Here is a 21,976-nt window from a genome sequence, read left to right on the forward strand (position 1 = left end):
AGGGTGCAAGATGTGGAGTGCTGCCTCTCTGACCTGCCTGTCGTCCTGTCTGGGATCCGCTGTTACTGCTCAGCCCACGTGGGGTAAGCGCTGCTGCTTAAAATTAGCCGGGCACCACGGCTCACACCTGTAATCCCAGCACTTTGGGAGGCGGAGGTGGAGGCGGAGGCGGAAGGATTGCTTTTGTTCTGTTTTGTTTTGAGATGGAGCCTTGCTCTGTCACCAGGCTGGAGTGCTGTGGCGTGATCTCGGCTCACTGCAACCTCTGCCTCCCGGGTTCAAGCGAGTCTTCTACCTCAGCCTCCCCAGTAGATGGGACTACAGGCGTGCGCCGCCATGCCCAGCTGATCTTTGTATTTTTAGTAGAGACAGGGTTTCACCATGTTAGCCAAGTTGGTACCACTGCACTCCAGCCTGGGCAACAGAGTGAGATCCTGTCTGTAAAAATAAACAAGAGCATTGCCCCTTCAGTCTCACGGAAGTCGTTCTCATCTTGGTACAGGTGAATTTCATGGAAATTGCAGGGAGCAGGACAGGAGGGGAAGGAGTCAGATGGGGCAGCTCTCTACCTACCTCCCCAGTCCAGCAGGAGCTGGTCTTGCTGTGGTCTCTCCAGCTGTGCTGGCTGGGATGGGAAGACGGGCAGGGCAAGGGCCACGGGCTAGTCTCAGGGGGCCCCTCCTGTCCTCTGACCGCATTTCTGGCTGCTGCTGAGATTCCCCCAGGGCTGGGTGAGGTGATGGGAAACCACAGTGTAGTGTGGTGTGAGGTCAGGGTGGCCCCTTGCTTCCCTGGGACCTGGTCCAGAGGGTGGCTCTGGGATCCCCGACCACTTCCACCAGCCAAAGCCACTTCCCTGCTCCTGTTCCGGAACCTCCCATAGCTCCCCCGCTGCCCACAGACCAAGCTCTTCACCCTCCAGCTTCTTCCTCCAACTTGGACTGTATAGTTGGCTCTGATCCCATAGAAGTGAGCACTTTCCCACCTCCGGGCCTTTGCTGAGGCTATGCAGCCACCTGGAATGCCCTTGCCACCCTCCCATCCGTTCCCTGGACAGGTCTCATGCATCCTCAAGGCCCAGCCCCAATGCCGCTGCCTCCAGGAGGCCTTCCCGGACTCCATCCCAGCCGGATACCTCCCTCCTCCAGTCCTGCACTGGACAACTTCTCAAGGTTTCTTGCCCTTTCCACCTTGACTTGCAGCCACAGGCAGCCTTGCCCTCTCTTCCCACACGAGGCTGGGGGCTCCTGGAGGGCTAGGCCAGTTGAAGATGATCACAACAGCACAGGGACAGGCATTTTGGCAGACGGAACAGCTTAAGGAAAGGCACAGCAGTAGGGAAATGAGCTTCACTGGAGCAGAGGTGAGGAAAAGAGCTCAACCCAAAGCGCTGGGATTTTTTTTTTTTTTTTTTTTTTTTTTTTTTTTTTTTTTCTTGGGACATGGAGTTTTGCTCTGTCACCCAGGCTGGAGTGCAATGGTGCAATCTCGGCTCACTGCAACCTCCACCTCCCGGGTTCAAGCGATTCTCCTGCCTCAGCCTCCCAAGTAGCTGGGGTTACAGGTGTCTGCCACCACACCCAGATACTTTTGGTATTTTTAGTAGAGACGGGTTTTGCCATGTTGGCCAGGCTGGTCTCAAACTCCTAACCTCAGGTGATCCACCTGCCTCGGCCTCCCAAAAGTGCTGGGATTACAGATGTAAGCCATTTTGCCCAGGCCAATAATTCAATTTTTATTTAAAAATATTTTTGGGGACTGGGCGCAGTGGCTCATGCCTGTAATCCCAGCACTGTGGGAGGCTGAGGCAGGCGGATCACCTGAGGTTGGGGGTTCAGACCAGCCTGACCAACATGGAGAAACTGTCTCTCTTCTTTTTTTTTTTTTATTTTTATTTTTAAAGACCGGGTTTCACCATGTTGGTCAGGCTGGTCTTGAACTCCCGACCTCAGGTGATCCGCCCGCCTCGGTTTCCAAAGTGCTTGGATTACAGGCATGAGCCACCACACCCGGCCTCCCTGTCTCTAATAAAAATACAAAATTAGCTGGGTGTAGGGGTGCATGCCTGTAGTTCCATATACTTGGGAGGCTGAGGCAGGAGAATCACTTAAACCCAGGAGGCAGAGGTTGCAGTGAGCTGAGATCGCACCATTGCACTCAGCCTGGGCAACGAGAGCAAAACTCTGTCTCAGAAAAAACACATAAATTTTGTAGATATGGGGTTTCACTATGTTGCCCAGGCTGGTCTCAAACTCCTAGGCTCAAGCCAGTCCTGCCTCCACCTCCTAAATGCTGGGATTACAGGATGAGCCACAGCACCTGGCCTGAGGTATGTAGTTTTTAATGGGAGAGGGGATCCAGGAAGGCCTCTCTGAGGAGATGCTATCTGAGGAATGATCTGGAAGGAGGTGAGGGAAGTCGGGAAGGGTGCTGGAGGCAAAGGCAACCACCCACAGGAAGCCCTGGGGCGGCGTGAGGGGCTCAGCAGGCACAGTCACGTGTGTTTTCGAGGGACTCCTCCGTCCTGGCATGTTGCAGGAACTGTGAAGAGCCCTGTGTGGCTGGAGCAGAGTAAGGAGGGGAAAGAGGGCAGGGTGGAGAGGGGGCGAGGCAGGGGATACAGGGCCTAGCAGGCTGCAGGGAGGGGACTTGGGCTTCCACCCTGGGAAGGTGGGAGCCACAGAGGGTGGTAGGCAGAGGAGCGGCAGGTCCTGGCTGGGATGTTAATGATCACTTTTCTTTTTTTCCTCCCCACACACTGGGCTGTGGCCACCCTTTGGGAGGGGGAGGGGCACCCAGAGCTTTCCCAGCCACCCTCGGAGAGCACCGGTTGGGAGGAGAGGCTGGGGGACAACCCCTCTTCTGTTCCCCCACTGTTTGGCAAACACGGTATCGGCTCCAAGGAGACGGATGGCCTGGGAATCATCAGATCTGTGGCTGGACCCTCCCTCCCTCCCAGCCTGGTGCCCAGAGTCACCAATGGGATGTGCCCTCTCACCCCCAATAGCACAGGGCTAGGAACCCTGTCTCAGGGGCAGGCAGGAGGGGGATACAGCCCAGGGTGGGCGTCACGGCCATTCCTCTGCCCGCCCACCCACAGTCAGGCCAGCACATAGGTTGACTTTGGCATGCAGGTTCCGAGTCTGGGTCTGAATCCAGTCTTCACCATTTACTAGCACAGGGCACCTTCTCCAGGAAGCCTCCCTGGGTTGTCCCAAGCCCCCCAGGATGGGTTTCCACTCCCAGGGTGCCCCCCAGCTCAGCTGTTGCTCCATCTTGGTCTGCATTTTGGTCCAAGTCCCTTTCGGAGAGTGACGGGTTCCCCTCCACACTGAGGACACCCCGTTTCTTGCCAAGACCCCGTGACCCCGCTTCTGCCTGGGTAGTGCGAAGGTAGCGTTTGTTCAGTCCACGACCTCATCTCGGGCTCATAACCCCTCTCTGTTGCTCCGTTGAACCAAACATGTATTAAGCACTGAATGTATGCTGGGCACTATTCAAGATGTGGGGCAGAGGACACCGTATGGGAACCTGGGGGGAAGTGTTCCAGGCAAAGGGCACGGCCCACGTGGAGGCCCTGAGGCAGATCCATGCCAGGTGTGCTGGAGGCATGGCGAGGAGGCCGGTGTGGCTGGGATGAAGTGACAGGAGGAGGAACCTGGGGGAGACGAGAATGGGGAGGAAGCTGGATGTTACGGGACACGGTGCAGAGTACAAGAGGAAACTGAGGCACAAAGATGGTAATCAGCCGGGTCATCCTGGCATAGCAGGAATCTGAACTACACCCACCTCGTGGATGGAAGTGGAGGCCAGACGACACACAGGCAGTCCCTCGGGGGCCCAGGAAGGGAGCCCAGCTGGCCCGTGAGTCACTCAGCCTGGTACAAGTCATGGGCAGGGAACAGGGGAAAGGTGCTGGGCCCAGGGCCCATGCTGGGCTGGGCAGGTGGCCACGTGACCACCCAGGCCACCTCCCCCGGGCCCATTGGCTGCCTGCCCCTGCCGGCTGGGCCTGCGCCTGCCCCGGACCCTATAAGGCCAGGGAGCTGAGGGTAGAGCCAGCTGCCAGCCGGGCCGGTCCGTCCTCTGTGGGACCCTGAGCAGTCCAGGTGAGCGGGGCTGCAGCTGCCTCAGTGACACCAGGTTGAGGCCAGGCCTGCAGGTAGGTGTCGGGGCTGCTCAGGCTCTTGGCGGGGAGTGGGTGTGGGACGGAAGGCATGGGAACCGCAATTCACGCACCTTCTCTGCCCCCTTTCAGCTTCTCACGCTCTCACTATGTCTGCTCCGGATGAAGGGAGCCGGGATCCCCCCAAACGCAAGGGCAAGGTAAAGAGAAGAAAGTGGGGGCAGATTCCTGCTGCGGCTCAGAGATGCCCCAGAGCCCAGGACGGCAACCTCCACAGTCCTGGGGGCTCCATTCTGGAGAGGGGCTTTCCTGGTGGGCCTGGGAGGGCTCTGGGAGCCACGATGCCAACCTCTCCCTTCCTGACTTAAGCTGGAGGTGGGGGACCCATGCAGACCTCTGCCCCTTCCCCAGTGGGTGACCTTGGGCCGGCCTCGGCCCCACCCTGCCCCTCTCTGAGCCTCAGTTTTCCCATCTGTGCAGTGGGAATCCTGGAAGGAAAAGGTCTTTGGAGATGGGGTAGATCTTTTCCTCTGTGTGTGGGAGGCAGGCTGCGTCTGCCCATTGCCCAGGTGCAGAAACTGAGGCTGAGTGAAACACTTTCCCGAGGTCACCCGGGAGCAGGAGGCTGGGGCGGTGCTGGGCTGATGGATGGATGGTTCCTCTGATCTCCGTCCCTGCCGAGGCTTGGCCGGCTCATCCTGCACACCCCCCACCCCCGTGCAGACCCTGGGCAGCTTCTTTGGGTCCCTGCCTGGCTTCAGCTCTGCCCGGAACCTGATGGCCAACGCACACAGCTCAGCGAGAGCCCGGTCAGCCGCCGACCCCGTGGGAGCTCCTACCGCCGAGGCTGCCAGACCACAGGCTCAGGGTGAGTGGCTGGCCTGGCGGGGGCTGCGCAGGGGACTCTGCACGTGGACCCAGGAGAAGGCGCTCCCCAGGCAGGGACTTCCGGCCATCTGGGGAGCCTTACATATTTGTCTGTGTTTTCTCATCAAATACTATAACATCTCGTAACAGATGGGGAAACTGAGCCATAAATGGGAGGATGAGTGGCCAAAGGTGGTGTAACCAGCCAAAATGGGCTTTCAACCCACCCTGTTTCCCTGCAGTGTCCCCCACTCAGTCCCCCCCACTCAGTCCCCCCCACTCAGTCCCCCCTACTCAGTCCCCCCTACTCAGTCCCCCCCACTCAGTCCCTCTGCCATTTCTCCACTCTGCACCCCGTTTCTGATGTACCATGGACTAGGCTGGGTGCTCTGCCTATCTGAGCTCATCAGAGTGAGATCCAGCCTCCCCAGGAGAGGCAGCAGCTCTCCTGGGGTCACACAGCCTGGGGGCTCCCCAGCCTCCTGTGGCTCACCTTGGGCAATCAGGGACAGTGACAGGGAACGCAGGGTTGGGGCGGTCACCCAAGCTGGGCCTCCCTCTGGGCCCAGAGCCCCAGGCAGCTGACTTCTGCTCCACATACCTCAGCCTGGCGACAGGCAGTAGGCAGCTGCGGCAGGGGAGGGGCTGGCCGGCCCTGGCAAGGGGCTGCTCCCCCATCCCAGGCTATGTGAACCCCAGGACTCAGGGTGGGTGTCCAGCACTCAGCAAAAGAAGCTCCATGGAGCCTTCTCCAGGGAATGGTGGCTCTGGGCTTGGGGGAGCCCCCAGCGGGGTTGAGGGGGTGACAGGTCTGGCTGGTAGCCGTGGATGTCACCTCCTGCTGTCCCTGGCAGGGTGGCTGAAACATTCCTGACCTTTCAGGCCGGGCCTGGCTATTGCGCAATGGGTGGCCGAGTAGATGATTCTAACCTGTATCCCTCGCCCTCCCTGACTGGCCCGTGTCCCCACAGTGGCCGCCCACCCAGAGCCGACGGTTCAATGGACGGAGGAGCTGCAGCCTTCGGGAAAGGTGAGAGGCATGGGCAGGGCAGGACTGCTGTCGCAGGAACCCTCGGGGTACCCCTCCTGGGACATTTCCGTTCCTGCCGTCTGTGGGGCTGCTGTCTGCCTGAAGGAAGGCAGACAGCCTGGTGATTCCAGGTGGAGCTTCCCCTCTAAGCCTCTATTTCTGCATCTGTGAAATGGGTGCGGTGGCTGCCTCACTGTAATCACGCAAGGTTCCAGGCTATGCAGGGCTGTGCCTGGCACGGTGTGACTGAAGCGACAGCAGCATAAGCACTTTCTTTCTTTCATTTTTATTTTTTGAGACATAGTTTCACTGTTTCTCCCACGCTGGAGTGCAGTGGTGCAATGTCGGCTCACTGTAACCTCCGCATCCCAGGTTCAAGCGATTTTCCTGCCTCAGCCTCCCGAGTGGCTGGGATTACGGGTGCCCGCTACCATGCCTGGCTAATTTTTGTATTTTTAGTAGAGACAGGGTTTCAGCATGTTGGCCAGGCTGGTCTTGAACTCCTGACTTCCAGTGATGTACCTGCCTCGGCCTCCCAAAGTGCTGGGATTACAGGCTTGAGCTACCGTACCCGGAAAGAGGAGCTGTTTTAATCAGCATTTTCCAGACGAGGATATTAGCTCAGAGAGGGCATGTGGCTGGCCTAAGGCCACAAAGCACAGCGAGTGTCGGGCGGGAGAGGGTAAAAACCTGGGACTTGAACCTGGGTGTCTCCAGCTAGAGCTCAAGATGCCCACCAGAGCCAAAGCTAGTGGGGAGATGGGTTCTGAGAAAATAATTTCTGGGCTTTTCAACCTCGGTATTGTGGATACTTGGGGTCGGATCACTCTCTGGGGTGGGGCCATCCTGGACACTGCAGGGTGCTGAGCAGCGTCCCTGGCCCCCACCCACTCCCTGCCAGTAGCATCCCCAGCTGTGACACCCACAGATGTGTCCAGACATCACTGAGAGTGCCCCCTAAGGAGAGGATCACCCGTTTGAGAGCTACTGAATTAAAGTAGCATGTTGGCGAGGCGCCGTGAGTTATGACTGTAATCCCTGCACTTTGGGAGCCCACGGTGAGCGGATCAGTTGAGCTCTGGAGTTCAAGACCAGCCTGGCCAACATGGTGAAATCCCGTCTCTACTAAAAATACAAAAATTAGCTGGGTGTGGTGGCGGGTGCCTGTAGTCCCAGCTACTCGGGAGGCTGAGGCAGGAAAATTGCTTGAACTCAGGAGGCGGACGTTGCAGTGAGCCAAGATCGTGCCACTGCATTCCAGCCTGAGTGACAGAGTGAGACACTGTCTCAATTTAAAAAAAAAAAAAAAAAAAAGCACCTTATAGGTACACCTGAGTGTTAGAACTCCTAGGCCATCATCACCTTCATTCGTTTGTTTTTATTTTTTAAATTATTACTATTTTTTTGAGACAGAATTTTGCTCTGTCGCCCAGGCTGGAGTGCAACAGCACAATCTCGGCTCACTGCAACCTCTGCCTCCCAGGTTCAAAGGATTCTCCTGCCTCAGCCTCCTGAGTAGCTGGGATTACAGGAGTGTGTCACCACGCCCAGCTAATTTTTGTATTTTTAGTAGAGACAGGGTTTCACCATGTTGGTCAGGATGGTCTTGAAGTCTCGACCTCGTGATCTGCCCCCCTCGGCCTCCCAAAGTGCTGGGATTACAGGTGTGAGCCACCGTGCCTGGCCTGTTTTTATTTTTAAAGGTCTCACTCTGTTGCCCAGGCTGCTTTCAAACTCCAGGGCTCAAGCAATCCTCCCACCTTAGCCTCCCGTAGTGCTGGGATTACAGGCATGAGCCACTGTGCCCAGCTTGAATATACTATTATTTTTGAGACAGAGTCTCATTCTGTTACCCAGGCTGGAGTGCAGTGGTACGATCACATCTCACTACAGCCTCAACCTCCTGGACCCAAGCAATCCTCCCGCCTCAGCCTCCCAAGTAGCTGGGACTACAGGTGTGCGCCACCACCCGGCCAGCTGTTCAAATTTGGTAGAGACGGGGTCTGGGTCTGGTTTGGTTGCCCAGGCTGACCTTGAAGTCCTGGGCTCAAGCAATCCTCTCACCTTGGCCTCCCAACATGCCAGGATTGCAGGCATCAGGCATCACACCTGGTCTGGATATAATTTTTTTTTTGCGATGGAGTTTTGCTCTTATTGCCCAGGCTGGAGTGCAGTGGTGCGATAGCTCACCGCAACCTCCGCCTCCTGGGTTCAAGTGATTCTCCTGCCTCAGCCTTCTGAGTAGCTGTGATTACAGGCGCCCACCATCACACCTGGCTAATTTCGTATTTTTAGTAGAGACAGGGTTTCTCCATGTTGCCCACGCTGGTCTTGAACTCCTGACCTCAGGTGATCTGCCTGTCTCAGCCTCCCAAAGTGCTGGGATTACAGGCATGAGCCACCCTACCCAACCTGATGTAACAATTTTAATAAGCAATTTGGTGTCCCTGGTGTCACTAGGACACCAGGCTCAACATTTGCCACGAATGGAGAAAAAGCAAGAGGAACAGAAAAGTAGCAGTGGGACCTGAGCTGAGCCCAGGCCTGGGAACCTTGGCGTCCGAGATGTGCTGTTACAGACGAAGCCTGCCTATGGCAGGGGAATGGAATGGGTGAGAACGGAAGAGGCAGGCGCTGTGAGCTCATGAGGACTTTGTCCCTGAGAGTCAGGGTGCCACCCCACAGCCTGATGACTGTCTGGCTGACCGGGCTGGGGGTGAGAAGGAAGCAGCTCGCTCTTCGAGGACGTGGAGCCTCTGGGTGCCCACAGTTCCTTGCCCCAGGGCACACTAAGGGGCTGGGCTGGCGCACGTCGGGGTGGAGATCTCCTCTCAGTCCTCCTCTTGATCACCTGTGTCCTTTCTCAGCAGATGGTGTCCGGGGCCAAAGACCTGGTGTGTTCCAAGATGTCCAGGGCCAAGGACGCTGTCTCCTCTGGGGTGGCCAGTGTGGTGGACGTGGCTAAGGGAGTGGCCCAGGGAGGGCTGGACACCACCCAGTCTGCACTCATGGGCACCAAGGAGGCGGTGTCCAGCGGGGTCACGGGGGCTGTGGACCTGGCTAAGGGTGCCGTCCAAGGGGGCCTGGACACCTCGAAGGCTGTCCTCACTGGCACCAAGGACACAGTGTCCGCTGGGCTCATGGGGGCAGTGAACATGGCCAAAGGGACTGTCCAGACCGGGGTGGACACCTCTAAGACTGTGCTAACGGGCACCAAGGACACTGTCTGCAGTGGGGTGACCGGTGCTGTGAATGCGGCCAAAGGGACTGTCCAAGGGGGCCTGGACACTACAAAGTCTGTCCTGACTGGCACTAAAGACGCTGTGTCCACGGGAGTCACTGGGGCAGTGAACTTGGCCAAAGGAACCATCCAGACCGGCGTGGATACCAGTAAGACTGTGCTGACTGGCACCAAGGACACCGTCTGTAGTGGGGTGACTGGTGCCATGAACATGGCCAAAGGGGCCGTCCAGACCGGCGTGGACACCACCAAGACCGTCCTAACTGGTACCAAGGACACCGTCTGCAGTGGGGTGACCAGTGCCGTGAATGTGGCCAAGGGAGCTGTGCAAACCGGGCTGAAAACGACCCAAAATATCGCGACGGGTACAAAGGACACTGTTGGCAGTGGAGTGACCGGTGCCATGAATGTGGCCAAGGGGGCTGCCCAGACAGGTGTAGACACGGCCAAGACCGTGCTGACCGGCACCAAGGACACAGTGACTGCTGGCCTCATGGGGGCGGTGAATGTCGCCAAAGGGACTGTCCAGACCGGCGTAGACACCTCCAAGACCGTGCTGACCGGCACCAAGGACACTGTCTGCAGTGGGGTGACCAGTGCTATGAACATGGCCAAAGGGGCCGTCCAGACCGGCATGGACACCACCAAGACTGTACTAACTGGTACCAAAGACACCGTCTGCAGTGGGATGACTGGTGCCATGAACGTGGCCAAGGGGGCTGTTGAGGGAGGCCTGGACACCACCAAGTCTGTGGTCATGGGTACGAAAGACACAGTGTCCACCGGGCTCACGGGGGCAGCAAACGTGGCCAAGGGGGCCGTCCAGACGGGTGTAGACACAGCCAAGACCGTGCTGACCGGCACCAAGGACACAGTGTCTACTGGCCTCATTGGGGCGGTGAATGTCGCGAAAGGGACTGTCCAGACCGGCATGGACACCTCCAAGACCGTCCTAACCGGTACCAAAAACACCGTCTGCAGTGGGGTGACTGGTGCCATGAACTTGGCCAAAGGAACCATTCATACTGGCGTGGACACCACCAAGACCGTCCTAACTGGTACCAAGGACACCGTCTGCAGTGGGGTGACCGGTGCTGTGAACGTGGCCAAGGGGACCATCCAGGGTGGCCTGGACACCACCAAGTCTGTGGTCATGGGTACGAAAGACACAGTGTCCACTGGGCTCAAGGGGGCAGCAAATGTGGCCAAGGAGGCCGTGCAAACTGGACTCAACACAACCCAAAATATCGCAGCAGGTACCAAGGACACCATCTGTAGCGGGGCAAGTGGTGCCATGAACTTGGCCAAAGGGGCCGTCCAGACAGGTGTGGACACCACCAAGACCGTCCTAACCGGTACCAAGGACACCGTCTGCAGTGGGGTGACCAGTGCCGTGAATGTGGCCAAGGGAGCTGTGCAAACCGGGCTGAAAACGACCCAAAATATTGTGACAGGTACAAAGGACACCATTGGCAGTGGAGTGACTGGTGCCGTGAATGTGGCCAAGGGGGCCATCCATGGGGGCCTGGACACTACAAAGTCTGTCCTGACTGGCACTAAAGACGCTGTGTCCACGGGAGTCACCGGGGCAGTGAACTTGGCCAAAGGGACTATCCAGACTGGCGTGGACACGAGTAAGGCTGTGCTGACGGGTACCAAGGACACTGTTTGCAGTGGGATGACTGGTGCCATGAATGTGGCCAAAGGGGCTGTGCAAACGGGACTGAAAACGACCCAAAATATTACAACAGGTACAAAGAATACCGTTGGCAGTGGAGTGACTGGTGCCGTCAACATGGCCAAGGGGGCCGTCCAGACGGGTGTAGACACGGCCAAGACTGTGCTGACCGGCACCAAGGACACAGTGACTGCTGGCCTCATGGGGGCGGTGAATGTCACCAAAGGGACTGTCCAGACTGGTGTGGACACCTCCAAAACCGTGCTGACCGGCACCAAAGATGCTGTGTCCACTGGACTCACAGGGGCCGTGAATGTGGCCAAAGGAACCATCCAGACCGGCATGGACACCACCAAGACCATCCTAACCGGTACCAAGGACACCGTCTGCAGTGGGGTGACCAGTGGCGTGAATGTGGCCAAAGGGGCCGTCCAGGGAGGCCTGGACACCACCAAGTCTGTGGTCATGGGTACGAAAGACACAGTGTCCACCGGGCTCACGGGGGCAGCAAACGTGGCCAAGGGGGCCGTCCAGACAGGTGTAGACACAGCCAAGACCGTGCTGAGTGGCACCAAGGACACAGTGTCTACTGGCCTCATTGGGGCGGTGAATGTCGCGAAAGGGACTGTCCAGACCGGCATGGACACCTCCAAGACCATCCTAACCGGTACCAAAAACACCGTCTGCAGTGGGGTGACTGGTGCCATGAACTTGGCCAAAGGAACCATTCATACTGGCGTGGACACCACCAAGACCATCCTAACAGGTACCAAGGACACCGTCTGCAGTGGGGTGACCAGTGCCGTGAACGTGGCCAAGGGGACCATCCAGGGTGGCCTGGACACCACCAAGTCTGTGGTCATGGGTACGAAAGACACAGTGTCCACCGGGCTCAAGGGGGCAGCAAACGTGGCCAAGGGGGCCGTGCAAACTGGTCTCAACACAACCCAAAATATCGCAGCAGGTACCAAGGACACCATCTGTAGCGGGGCAAGTGGTGCCGTGAACTTGGCCAAAGGGGCCGTCCAGACAGGTGTGGACACCACCAAGACCGTCCTAACCGGTACCAAGGACACCGTCTGCAGTGGGGTGACCGGTGCCGTGAATGTGGCCAAGGGAGCTGTGCAAACCGGGCTGAAAACGACCCAAAATATCGCGACGGGTACAAAGGACACCGTTGGCAGTGGAGTGACCGGTGCCATGAATGTGGCCAAGGGGGCTGTCCAGACGGGTGTAGACACGGCCCAGACCGTGCTGACCGGCACCAAAGACACAGTGACTGCTGGCCTCATGGGGGCAGTGAATGTCGCCAAAGGGACTGTCCAGACCGGCGTGGACACCTCCAAGACCATGCTGACCGGCACCAAAGATGCTGTGTCCACTGGACTCACAGGGGCTGTGAATGTGGCCAAAGGAACCATCCGGACCGGCATGGACACCACCAAGACAGTGCTGACTGGTACCAAGGACACCGTCTGCAGTGGCGTGACCGGTGCCACCGGTGTGGCCAAAGGGGCCATCCAGGGGGGCCTGGACACAACAAAGTCTGTCCTGACTGGCACTAAAGATGCTCTGTCCACCGGGCTCACAGGGGCAGTGAACTTGGCCAAAGGGACTGTCCAGACTGGTGTGGACACCTCCAAGACTGTGCTCACAGGTACCAAGGACACTATCTGCACTGGGGTCACTGGTGCCATAAGCATGGCCAAAGGGGCCATCCAGGGGGGCCTGGACACCACCAAGACGGTGCTGACCGGAACCAAAGACGCAGTGTCCGCTGGGCTCATGGGGTCGGGGAATGTGGTGACAGGGGCAGTCCACACTGGCCTCAACACCTTCCAGAATTGGCTACCTAGTACCCAGCCCACCTCCTGGGGTGGACTCACCAGTTCCAGGACCACGGACAGTGGCCTGAGTCCCGGAGAGGCCCAGGTCTCTAGCGTTTCCAGGCCCCCAGATGTGCTCACAGTAGGCCCGGAGCCTGCCTGGGAAGCCACAGCCACTGCCGAGGGCCTTGCACCTGATGTGGCCACGTTCACCCAAGGGGCTGCCCCAGGCAGGGAGGACACGGGACCCTTGGCCACCACACACGGCCCCGAAGAAGCCCCGTGCTTGGCAATGCTGCAAGATGAGTTGGAGGGGATAGGGGACATCTTTTACCCCATGAATGCGGAGGAGCAAGGTAAGGAGACACCCGGGTTCCCGGGTCCCTGAGGCAGGCACAGCTACTAGGGGGCCCTTGACTTTTTTTTTCTTTTGAGATGGAATTTCACTCTTGTCGCTCAGGCTGGAGTGCAGTGGAGCCATCTTGGCTCACCACAACCTCTGCCTCCAGGATTCAGCGATTCTCCTGCCTCAGCCTCCCTAGTAGCTAGGACTACAGGCATACACCACCACATCCAGATAATTTTTGTATTTTTTAGTAGAAATGGGGTTTCACCATACTGGACAGGCTGGTCTCGAACTCCTGACCTCGTGATCCGCCTGCCTTGGCCTCCCAAAGTGCTGAGATTACAGGCATGCGCCACTGCCTGGTCTTTTTTGTATTTTTAGTAGAGACAGGGTTTTGCCATGTTGGCTAGGCTGGTCTGACTCCTGACCTCATGATCCATCCGCCTGCCCACCCACCTCAGCCTCCCAAGGTGCTGGGATTACAGGCATGAGCCATCACGCCTGGCTTCACTTGACTTTTATAAAGCCCAAGCCCCGGCTCCGTGTGGTGGCTCAAGCTTGTAATCCAAGCCCTTTGGAGGCCAAGGTGGGCGGATCACCTGAGGTGGGAAGTTCAAGACCAGCCTGACCAACACGGTGAATCCTCGTCTTTTTTTAAAAAAATAAATAATAAAAATAAAAAAGCCCAAGCCCCGACACCCTGAGGGGCTCCTGGGACTGAGTAGTATGCCTTTCTTTCCAGCTCAGCTGGCTGCCTCCCAGTCTGGGCCAAAGGTGCTGTCAGCCAAACAGGGGAGCTACTTCGTTCGTTTGGGTGACCTGGCTCCCAGCTTCCGCCAGCGGGCATTTGAACACGCAGTGAGCCACCTGCAGCATGGCCAGTTCCAAGCCAGGGACACTCTGGCCCAGCTCCACGACTGCTTCAAGCTGGTAAGAGCTTTCCCCTGCTGCTGCCCCTGCCCCAAGGCACTGCTTAGAACCCCTGCCTGGGACTCACCCGGCTGCATGTACCTCCTGAGCGCCTAGGAGATGTCTGTCAGGGTCATCGACGGCCATGGCTCTGTACTCTTAGGGCCTGTGTCCCGGTGAGGTGGGCAGAGCTAGATCAGATCCTTAAAGACAGTGGGTAAGTCGGGCATGGTGGCTCACGCCTGTAATCCCAGCACATTGGGAGGCCAAGGAGGGTGGATCACGAGGTCAAGAGATCAAGACCATCCTGGCCAACAGGGTGAAACCCCGTCTCTACTGAAAATACCAATATTAGCTGGGCGTGGTGGTGCACACCTGTAGTCCCAGCTACTTGGGAGGCTGAGGCAGGAGAATCACTTGAACCCAGGAGGTAGAGTTTGCAGTGAGCCAAGATCACGCCACTGCACTCCAGCCTGGGCAACAGAGCAAGTCTGTCTCAAAAAAATCTAAGGCAGCAGGGACACAAACATGGCAAAACAGTCTGTGTGCAGAGGGGGATGTGGGCTGGGCAGGAAGGCCGTCCCCCTGGGCCCTGTCCTGACCAATGGGGAGACAGTTGTGCAAAGCCCCCACAAAGGCAGGGACAGCAGGACAGCAAGCTCCCAGGGAGGCAGCTGGGTATGTTCCGGGAGCAGAAAGGCGGTGCTGTGGCTAGGTCAGATGACGCTGGAATGGGATCCAAGGGGCCCACAGGGCATGGGGCTGCAGTGTATGCGGGGAAGGACCCAGCACAAGACCTGATGAACCCCCAGGGAACATTAGCCTATGTCTGGGGACATTTGTGGTTGTGACATTGAATGAGATGGCATCCAGGGGTTGGGTACCCTGACCAGAGTGGCCCTCCCCTCCCCCCGGCTCCACTTTCCTCCTCTGGCCTAGGGTCCCCCGCTTGGTAGTGTGGATATTGGGGCCGGATGATTCTCTGGGGTGGGGTCATCCTGGTCATTGCAGGGAGCTGAGCTTCGTCCCTGGCCTCCAGTTTTCCCCTTCCCAGTCCTGAGGGCCTGAGTTTTCTCTAGAAGCTGTGGTGTGTCCCTTGAGGGCAGAATCTCACAGGACTGCTATAGGGTTTTTTTTTTTTTTTTTTGGAGACAGGGTCTTGTTTGGCCACTTAGGCTGGAGTACAGTGGCTTGATAATGGCTCACTGTAGCTTCATCCTACTGGGCTCAAGAGATCCTCACACCTCAGCCTCCCCGGTAGCTGGGAAAACCAGCATGCACCACCACGCCCAGCTAATTTTTTAAATGTTTATTTTTAATAGAGATGGGGTTTTTCCATGTTGGTCAGGCTGGTCTGAAACTCCCAACCTCAGGTGATCCACCCACCTCGGCCTCCCAGAGTGCTGGGATTACAGGCGTGAGCCACCGTGCCTGGATTTTTTTTTTTTTTTTTTTGAGATGGAGTCTTGCTCTGTTGCCCAGGCTGGTATACAGAAGCACTATCTCCACTCACTGCAACCTTGGCCTCCCGGGTTCAAGCAGTTCTCTGCCTCAGCGTCCCAAGTACCTGGGATTACAGGCATGTGCCACCATGCCTGGCTAATTTTTGCATTTTTAGTAGAGACGGGGTTTCACCATCTTGGCCAGGATGGTCTTGAACTCCTGACCCTGTGATCCCAAAGTGCTGGGATTACACACATTGAGCCACCGCGCCCCGCCTGTTTTATTTTTTACTAGATATTAGATTTTGCTATGTTGCCCAGGCTGGTCTTAAACTCCTGGGTTCAAGTGATCCTCCTGCCTCAGCCGCCCCAGTAGCTGGGACCAAAGGTACACACTACCAAACTTGGTTAATTTTAACTTTTTGTAGGATTGGGTCTCCCTATATGGCCCAGGGTGGTCTTGAGCTCCTGGGCTCCAGCAATCCTCTTGCCTTGGCCTCCCAAAGTCCTGGGATGACACCATGAGCCACTGTGCCCAGCAGTCAGTTTTTTTTGTGTGTTTTTTTTTTTTTTTTTGAGACAGTTTCAGTTTGTTGCCTAGGCTGGAGTGCAGTGGCATGATCTCAGCTCACTGCAACCTCCGCCTCCCGGGTTCAAGCGATTCTCGTGTCTCAGCCTCCCAAGTAGCTGAGATTACAGGCATGCGTCACCACGCCTGGCTGATTTTTTGTGTGTATTTTAGTAGAGATGGGGTTTCATCATGTTACCCACGCTGGTCTCGAACTCCGGACCTCAGGCAATCCGCCCATCCTGGCCTCCCAGAATGCCAGGAAGACAGGCGTGAGCCACCGCATCCCGCAGCCACAGGTTTTACATGTTGGTGGACGGCAGTCCCATCCCATCGGCTGTGAGAAACCTCGAGATGCTGCCCTGAGGCAGGATTCCTGGATGCAGCCCAGGCCAAGGTGTCGACTTCCAGGGTGGCTGTGACAAACCGCAGTTTGAGTGCTTAACCCAGGGTTCTCAGTGAGGATGACCTGCCCCCAGGGAAAATTAGTCCATATCTGGGGACATCTGTGGTTGTCAAAACTGGGGGAAGCCCCTAGGTGGAGAGGGGGTGGAGGCCAGGGATGCTGCTCAGCGCCCTGCATTGTCCAGAGTGGCCCCACCCCAGAGATCAGTGTGGCCCCAGTGTCCACAGTGCTGAGGGCAAGCTTGTCCTGGGGACTCTCCAGACACTCCACGTCACTGCGGCCACCCCCAGGTGCACAGTCACTGCTGCGTCTCCAGCACATGGAACAATGGTGCACTTAGAAGGCGTTTCCCAAACGCCATGGGGGAATGAAGGGAGGGCACACCCTCGTGGCGCACTGCGAGCAGCTCATCACAAAGCTTTTTCCACCTTTCTTGTATTTTGGAAGTCTCTCTGTCCACCAGGCTGGAGTGCAGTGGCATGATCTCGGCTCGGTGCAACCTCCGCCTCCCGGGTTCAAGTGATTCTCCTGCCTCAGCCTCCCGATTAGCTGGGATTACAGGTGTGCGCCACCATGCCTAGCTAATTTTTATATTTTTAATAGAGACAGGGTTTCACCACGTTGGTCAGGCTGGTCATGAACTCCTGACCTCAGGTGACTCGCCCACCTCGGCCTCCCACAGTGCTGGGATAACAGGTGTGAGCCCCTGCCCCCGGCCCATTTTTCCACCTTTCAATCCTCACAGCAAAGTAGGCTGGGTCAGAACTCAGCCCAGGGGCTTTTCAGAAGGGGAGACAGAGGCCACGAGGAAGAGAAGAGTTTTGCTCAGGGCCACATGCGAAGGATGCTGGGCTGGGAAAAGGGATGTGCGATGACTTCCCACTTATTCCCGTAAGTGCTAGTGAAGGCCCTGGAGATCCCAAGAACCCAGTCCTGCCCTCAAGGGGGGATGGTGTAGTTGGGGGAGATGATTCGTGAATGCATGTATGGGGCGTTGGACAATGCTTGGAAACATGGAAAATGTGTCAGGATAAGGAAGTGGCAGTGCTGGGGCTGATCACCCGGAAGAGGGGACACTCGAGGTCAGGTCTAAATGATAGCGAGAGTGCGTCAGAATGGGCAGAGTGTTATCTGAGCAGAGGGCACAGCCCATGCAAAGGCCCTGGGGCGGCAGGACTGTGCCCAGCATGTTGGAGGAACAGCCAGGAGGCCTGGGTGGCTGGAGCAGAGTGAGGAGGGGGATGGCCCGGTTGGGTAGGACCTGGCTTTGACCAGGATGGAGGTGGGAGCCCTGGAGTGCTCTGGGCAGAGGAGTGGCCTGATCCAGGGTGGGTTTCATTTAAGAGGATCGCTCTGATGGGGACATCAGGCCACTGGGCGGGGGCAAGGGCCAGAAGCCAGATAAGTGCTGCCAGGCCTGAGGAGTCATGCTGTGGTGGTGAGAAGTAGCTGGGCTCTGGGTGTTTCCAAGTCAGGGCTGCTCAGATCTGATGTGGGAGGTGACAGAGAGATGACCCCAAGAGACCCGTTAGGTTTGTAACCTGAGCAGACATGGAAAGCAGGGGTGCTTAGGGGATGCTGGGTGGGTTGCAGAGTGGACATTAGGAGCCTGGGCTTGGACAGGGCAAAGGGAGATGCCCGGTGGCCACCCAGGGCATGCGTCCAAATACGTGGCTGGCTTCAGGTCTCCAGCGAGGGCTGGGAGGGCGACGGCAGTCTGGAGTGGACATTTTGGCTGTGTGCGGCGCGCCCACCAGCCATTGCGATGACAAGGACAACTGGGCCCTGGGGACAGGGTGGTGGCGGGTGCCATGTGCTGGGGACGCCGCACACGAGGACAGAGTCCTTAGAGTTCCCACCCCAGGGGCAGATAAACAGGAAGTAAATGAACACCCACCACGCCCTGAGACAGCGCTGTGCCCCTGACGACAGGAACAGCTGTGACGGGGAGGGACTGGGGCTGAGCGGGCAGGGGAGGCTTCGCCAAGGGTCCCCGGAAGCTGAGGCGGAATGCAGGCCTTGTGCAAGGCTCTGGGCTGAGCGGGCAGTGTGGGCAGAGGCCCTGGGGTAGGAGCCTGGCGGAGTGGTCAGAGGGCATTGAAGACAGCATTGGGGTGCGGGTGGGAGATGACGAAAGGCGTCCCAGGGGCCACCCCAGCAAGGCCATGGTGAGGAGCTGGGTGTTATCTTAATGGCACTGGGGAGTCACGGGAGGGTTTAGGACGGAGGAGTGACCTCATGGGGAAGTTTGAACTACTGCCTCCTCTGAGACAGCATGCCCACCATGGTACAACTGACTTGCAACTCGTGGCCTTGGCCACAGGCCACGCCCAAGCCAGGACTCTGTATGCGCCTAAGTCCCTGAGGGGTGAGGGGATGTTGTGAAAGGTCGTTGCCAAGAAGCCATCATCTCCCTACTGGACTCTCTCTCTCCAGATTCAAAAGTCCCAGCCGCCTCTGGAAGGGCAGCCATGTCTGGACCAGGGCTCCGGTGCCAGTGTGGAGGATGCTGCTGTCCAGGAGGTAGGTCTGGCATAGGGCTGGGGTCCCCCCACCCTGCCCGTGGGTCTCCACTCACCTCGCGCTGTCCTCCCACAGGAGCAGGAGCCTGGGGCTCTGTCAAGGGTCTGTGGCCTCCTCCAGCAGCTGCATCGGGCTTACAGTAGCCTGGCCTCCAGCCTCCAGGGCTTGCCCACTGAGCTCCAGGGGCCAGTGGGGCGGGCACGGCACAGCCTCTGCGAGCTCTACAGCGTGGTGGCCTCGGCGGGCTCCCTAAGGGAGCTGCACGCAGAGCGCCTGGGACAGAGCCTCGAGGACGTGCAGAAGGCGTGGCAGGGGCTGGAGCAGCTACTGGAGGGCGTGCAGCACAACCCCCCGCTCAGCTGGCTGGTGGGACCCTTCGCCTTGCCCCCTGGCGGGCAGCAGTTGTAGGAGCCTGCAGGCCCCAGCTCGGGGCCACCCAGCTCTGCCTAGGGAGGAGCCACCTCAGAACCTTCTCCCCAGCCCCAAACCCCAATCGGTTCCCTAAAGCCCTAGACCCTCGGGGCTGCAGCTGGCTGGGCACTGAAGGGCTGTGGAGACAGTGACCTGAGCTGAGCCAACCACACCCTGCTCCAGGCTGCCCACACCTTCCACCTCCTCTCCAGCAATGCCAGCCCCTTTCCCAGCCTAGGAGCCTGGCATCACTCACAGCTCCAGCCAAGAGCCTTCCCTCGAAGGCCCGGAGCGAGTACGGCAATTAGAAAAGAAAAAGTGCGCAGAGCCTAGAATGGCATCCCTTTGCCCCCTAGTAACTTTCATATCTAGGGGGGCTCCTGCGGCCCTGCAGCACACCCCGCCCCCTAGCTACCAGCGGCGCATGCACTGCTGTGGCCGCACTCTGTCCCTGAACTCAAAGCGGGTCCTCAGGCCTTAGCACACCTTGAGGGTCTTAAGAATGCCAAAATGCCACCGTAATCCCAAGGCAGGCTACTGCTGTCTCCTTTGTTGACCCCCGGCCATGACAGGGACAAAGCTGCCAAGAACCACAGCAGCCAGAATGGGGGCTTTGCACCAGCCTGACTTGGGACTGCGTGATTTGCAGGCACGGGGGATGCAAAAACCAGCAAACAGGCTGCTTCTGCCCATGCTCCTGCAGTTCTGAGGCTCCTGGGGAGGCTGGGCCCAGCAGCTGCCACTGGAGAACACAGACAAAGCGTTTCCCAGCCAGGAACTGCACCCTATGGAGGGAGCCAGGACCAGCTGTGGAGGCCATGTGCTGGTGACACAGCCCCTTCTCCCCTGCACGCTCCCCAAAGGGCCTCAGGGCAGCCTAAGCACGTGGCTGCAGAGGAAGCGGGGCCAGGGAAGCTGAGGGTATCAGACACTGGCGGTGGCAGACCCACCTGCCTGGCAAGGCTGCCCAACCCCGTGCTCGCCGGCTGGCCCAGGCCATGGAGGCTGGCAGGTGCGGGTCGGGTGTGAGAAGCGCCCTGCGCCGCGCTCAGTCCAGTGGGGAGGAGCCATTCAGCCCAGCCTCCCCAAGAAGCCGCAGCCCTACTCACCAACTCTGTAAGAGAAAGTTGTAAGAGCACTCTCCCTTCTGCCCTCTGCTAAGACACGAGTCCAGGAACCCCAGACCTGGGGGGAGGCAGGGTAGAGGGGCTGCTGGCCCCCAGGGGTCACGATGCACAGCCGAATGATGGCATTCGGCTCAGCTCTGAACTGGGGAAGCTGGCACGGCAGGAACAGCCCCAAGTGACGGGGCCATGAGAGGGGAGGATCAGGAGCCTTTCTGAGCCTTCCCTCCTCAGCCTCTGATACCCACAGCCATGGGAGGCTAGGACGCTGGGCACAGCCATTTGCAGCCATCAGGCACAGTGACTGGAGCTAACGTCCAGCCCACCAAGCCCAGAGCCAGGGCAGGGGCAGTCCCTTCCCGCCACACCCCAGCCTGATTCTTGCTGGGACGGAGGCGACTCGGCCACCGTGAGCAGGAGCACAAACATGAGAAGCCACTGCGGAATGAGCAACTTCGGTGCATGGTGTGACTTGCTAAAGGCCGTGCCCACGTGCCAGTCCCTTATGCAGGAGGAAGATTTGCCCAAAGTCACACAGCATGAGTGACACAGCTGTGGTGAGTTAAAGCTGGCCCCCAAGGCCCACACCCCCTGAACACTGGAGATTACGGACCCCTAGCAGTGGTTCTTAAGGAAGGCATGGTTTCTGCCTTCCCCACCTCTGCCCTGTTCACAGGGGTGGGGGGGGTGGGGGTGTCGCAAGGCTGAGAGGCCCTGGTTTCTCCCTCTTGGCTGCTGGGAAGGGCTTGCTCCCGCCCCACTCTCCCGCCACTGGCCTTTTGGGATTGGGCTGGGCCAGGCCCGGAGCACCTTTTAGTTGATTCACATGGTGGCCTGATGGCTCAACCCAGTCCCCAAACAGGCACAGTGATGTTGCCAACTGCTCCCACACTTGGGCCCCCGCTGCACCAGCACTGCTAGAAAACCAAAGCCAATAAAAGTGATTTCTATTTCATTAAAAAACCCTTTATCATCATTTCATGGTGCTTGGAAATCACAGAAATTAGGCAGAAAAAAAACCCAAGGGACCAAATACAAACAGCACGGCGCGTCCCCACAGTCCTCGCTCCGCTCTCCCGCCAGCCGGGGAAGGAGACGGGCAGCCTGCGGCGGGCTGAGCTGGGGCAGGGGCTGGGCCCTGGGGCCCTCGGCTCAGCTCTCCTCGTCCAGGGCCTCCGAGTCCCCCCGCGCCCTCTCGTGCTCCGGCCGGTCACTCCCAGGCCTGTCCAGGTCAGGGCCTTCCCGAAGGCTGCTGGTAGGAACAGCGAAGGCAGTGTGAGAACGCCCTGCCCTGCCCCGCCTGTGGGGCAGCTGGATGGGGACAGGCCCAGAGGAGTGTGCCCCGTTTGTGGCACCTGGGGCTCAAGTACCACCCTATCTGCCTGTCTTCTGCCACTAGAGACCACAAACATCTCCGGGGTCCCCAGGCTGGACCATCTAGGCCCAGCACAGGGCAGCTGCTGGGTAAGCGAGGAACTC

At 58.3% G+C, this 21,976-nt stretch overlaps 2 protein-coding genes across 7 annotated transcripts in view; one reads left to right on the forward strand and one right to left on the reverse strand.

Annotated features, from left to right (window-relative positions):
• Window positions 1-4,063: 4,063 nt before the first annotated feature.
• On the forward strand, window positions 4,064-21,510 carry PLIN4 (perilipin 4). 4 transcript variants are annotated; one of them, XM_064382059.1, is made up of 8 exons: window positions 4,064-4,162; window positions 4,259-4,326; window positions 4,850-4,994; window positions 5,965-6,023; window positions 8,891-12,599; window positions 13,857-14,044; window positions 18,876-18,962; window positions 19,038-21,510. In XM_064382059.1, exons 2-8 carry the CDS (start codon window positions 4,276-4,278, stop codon window positions 19,368-19,370), a joined length of 4,572 nt encoding a protein of 1,523 aa, XP_064238129.1. In that variant the 5' UTR covers window positions 4,064-4,162; window positions 4,259-4,275; the 3' UTR covers window positions 19,371-21,510. The 4 variants fall into 4 exon arrangements, with proteins under 4 accessions (XP_064238129.1, XP_064238126.1, XP_064238128.1 ...); XM_064382056.1 differs by having other exon boundaries at window positions 8,891-13,124; window positions 19,038-21,506; XM_064382058.1 differs by having other exon boundaries at window positions 8,894-13,124; window positions 19,038-21,506.
• HDGFL2 (HDGF like 2) overlaps window positions 20,875-21,976 on the reverse strand; it is a 29,036-nt gene continuing 27,934 nt past the window's right edge. Inside the window, exon 16 of one of the 3 annotated variants that reach the window (XM_021676676.2) lies at window positions 20,875-21,749. In XM_021676676.2, the coding sequence (XP_021532351.1) occupies window positions 21,650-21,749 (100 nt within the window). In that variant the 3' untranslated portion in view covers window positions 20,875-21,649. The remainder of the gene's footprint in view (window positions 21,750-21,976) is intronic. The other 2 variants (XM_064382061.1, XM_064382060.1) reach the window with 2 other exon arrangements.

Source organism: Aotus nancymaae, unplaced genomic scaffold (assembly GCF_030222135.1).
Source record: "Aotus nancymaae isolate 86718 unplaced genomic scaffold, 86718_ANA_hifiasm-v0.15.2.pri h1tg000028l, whole genome shotgun sequence".
Classification (NCBI taxonomy): Eukaryota; Metazoa; Chordata; class Mammalia; order Primates; family Aotidae; genus Aotus; species Aotus nancymaae.

Coding starts and splice junctions, on each gene's coding strand:
- PLIN4 (XM_064382056.1), top strand. CDS start 4,276: ATGTCTGCTCCGGATGAAGGGAGCCGGGATCCCCCCAAACGCAAGGGC. Junction 13,125..13,856: donor CATGAATGCGGAGGAGCAAG/GTAAGGAGACAC, acceptor CTTTCTTTCCAG/CTCAGCTGGCTGCCTCCCAG. Junction 18,963..19,037: donor AGGATGCTGCTGTCCAGGAG/GTAGGTCTGGCA, acceptor GTCCTCCCACAG/GAGCAGGAGCCTGGGGCTCT.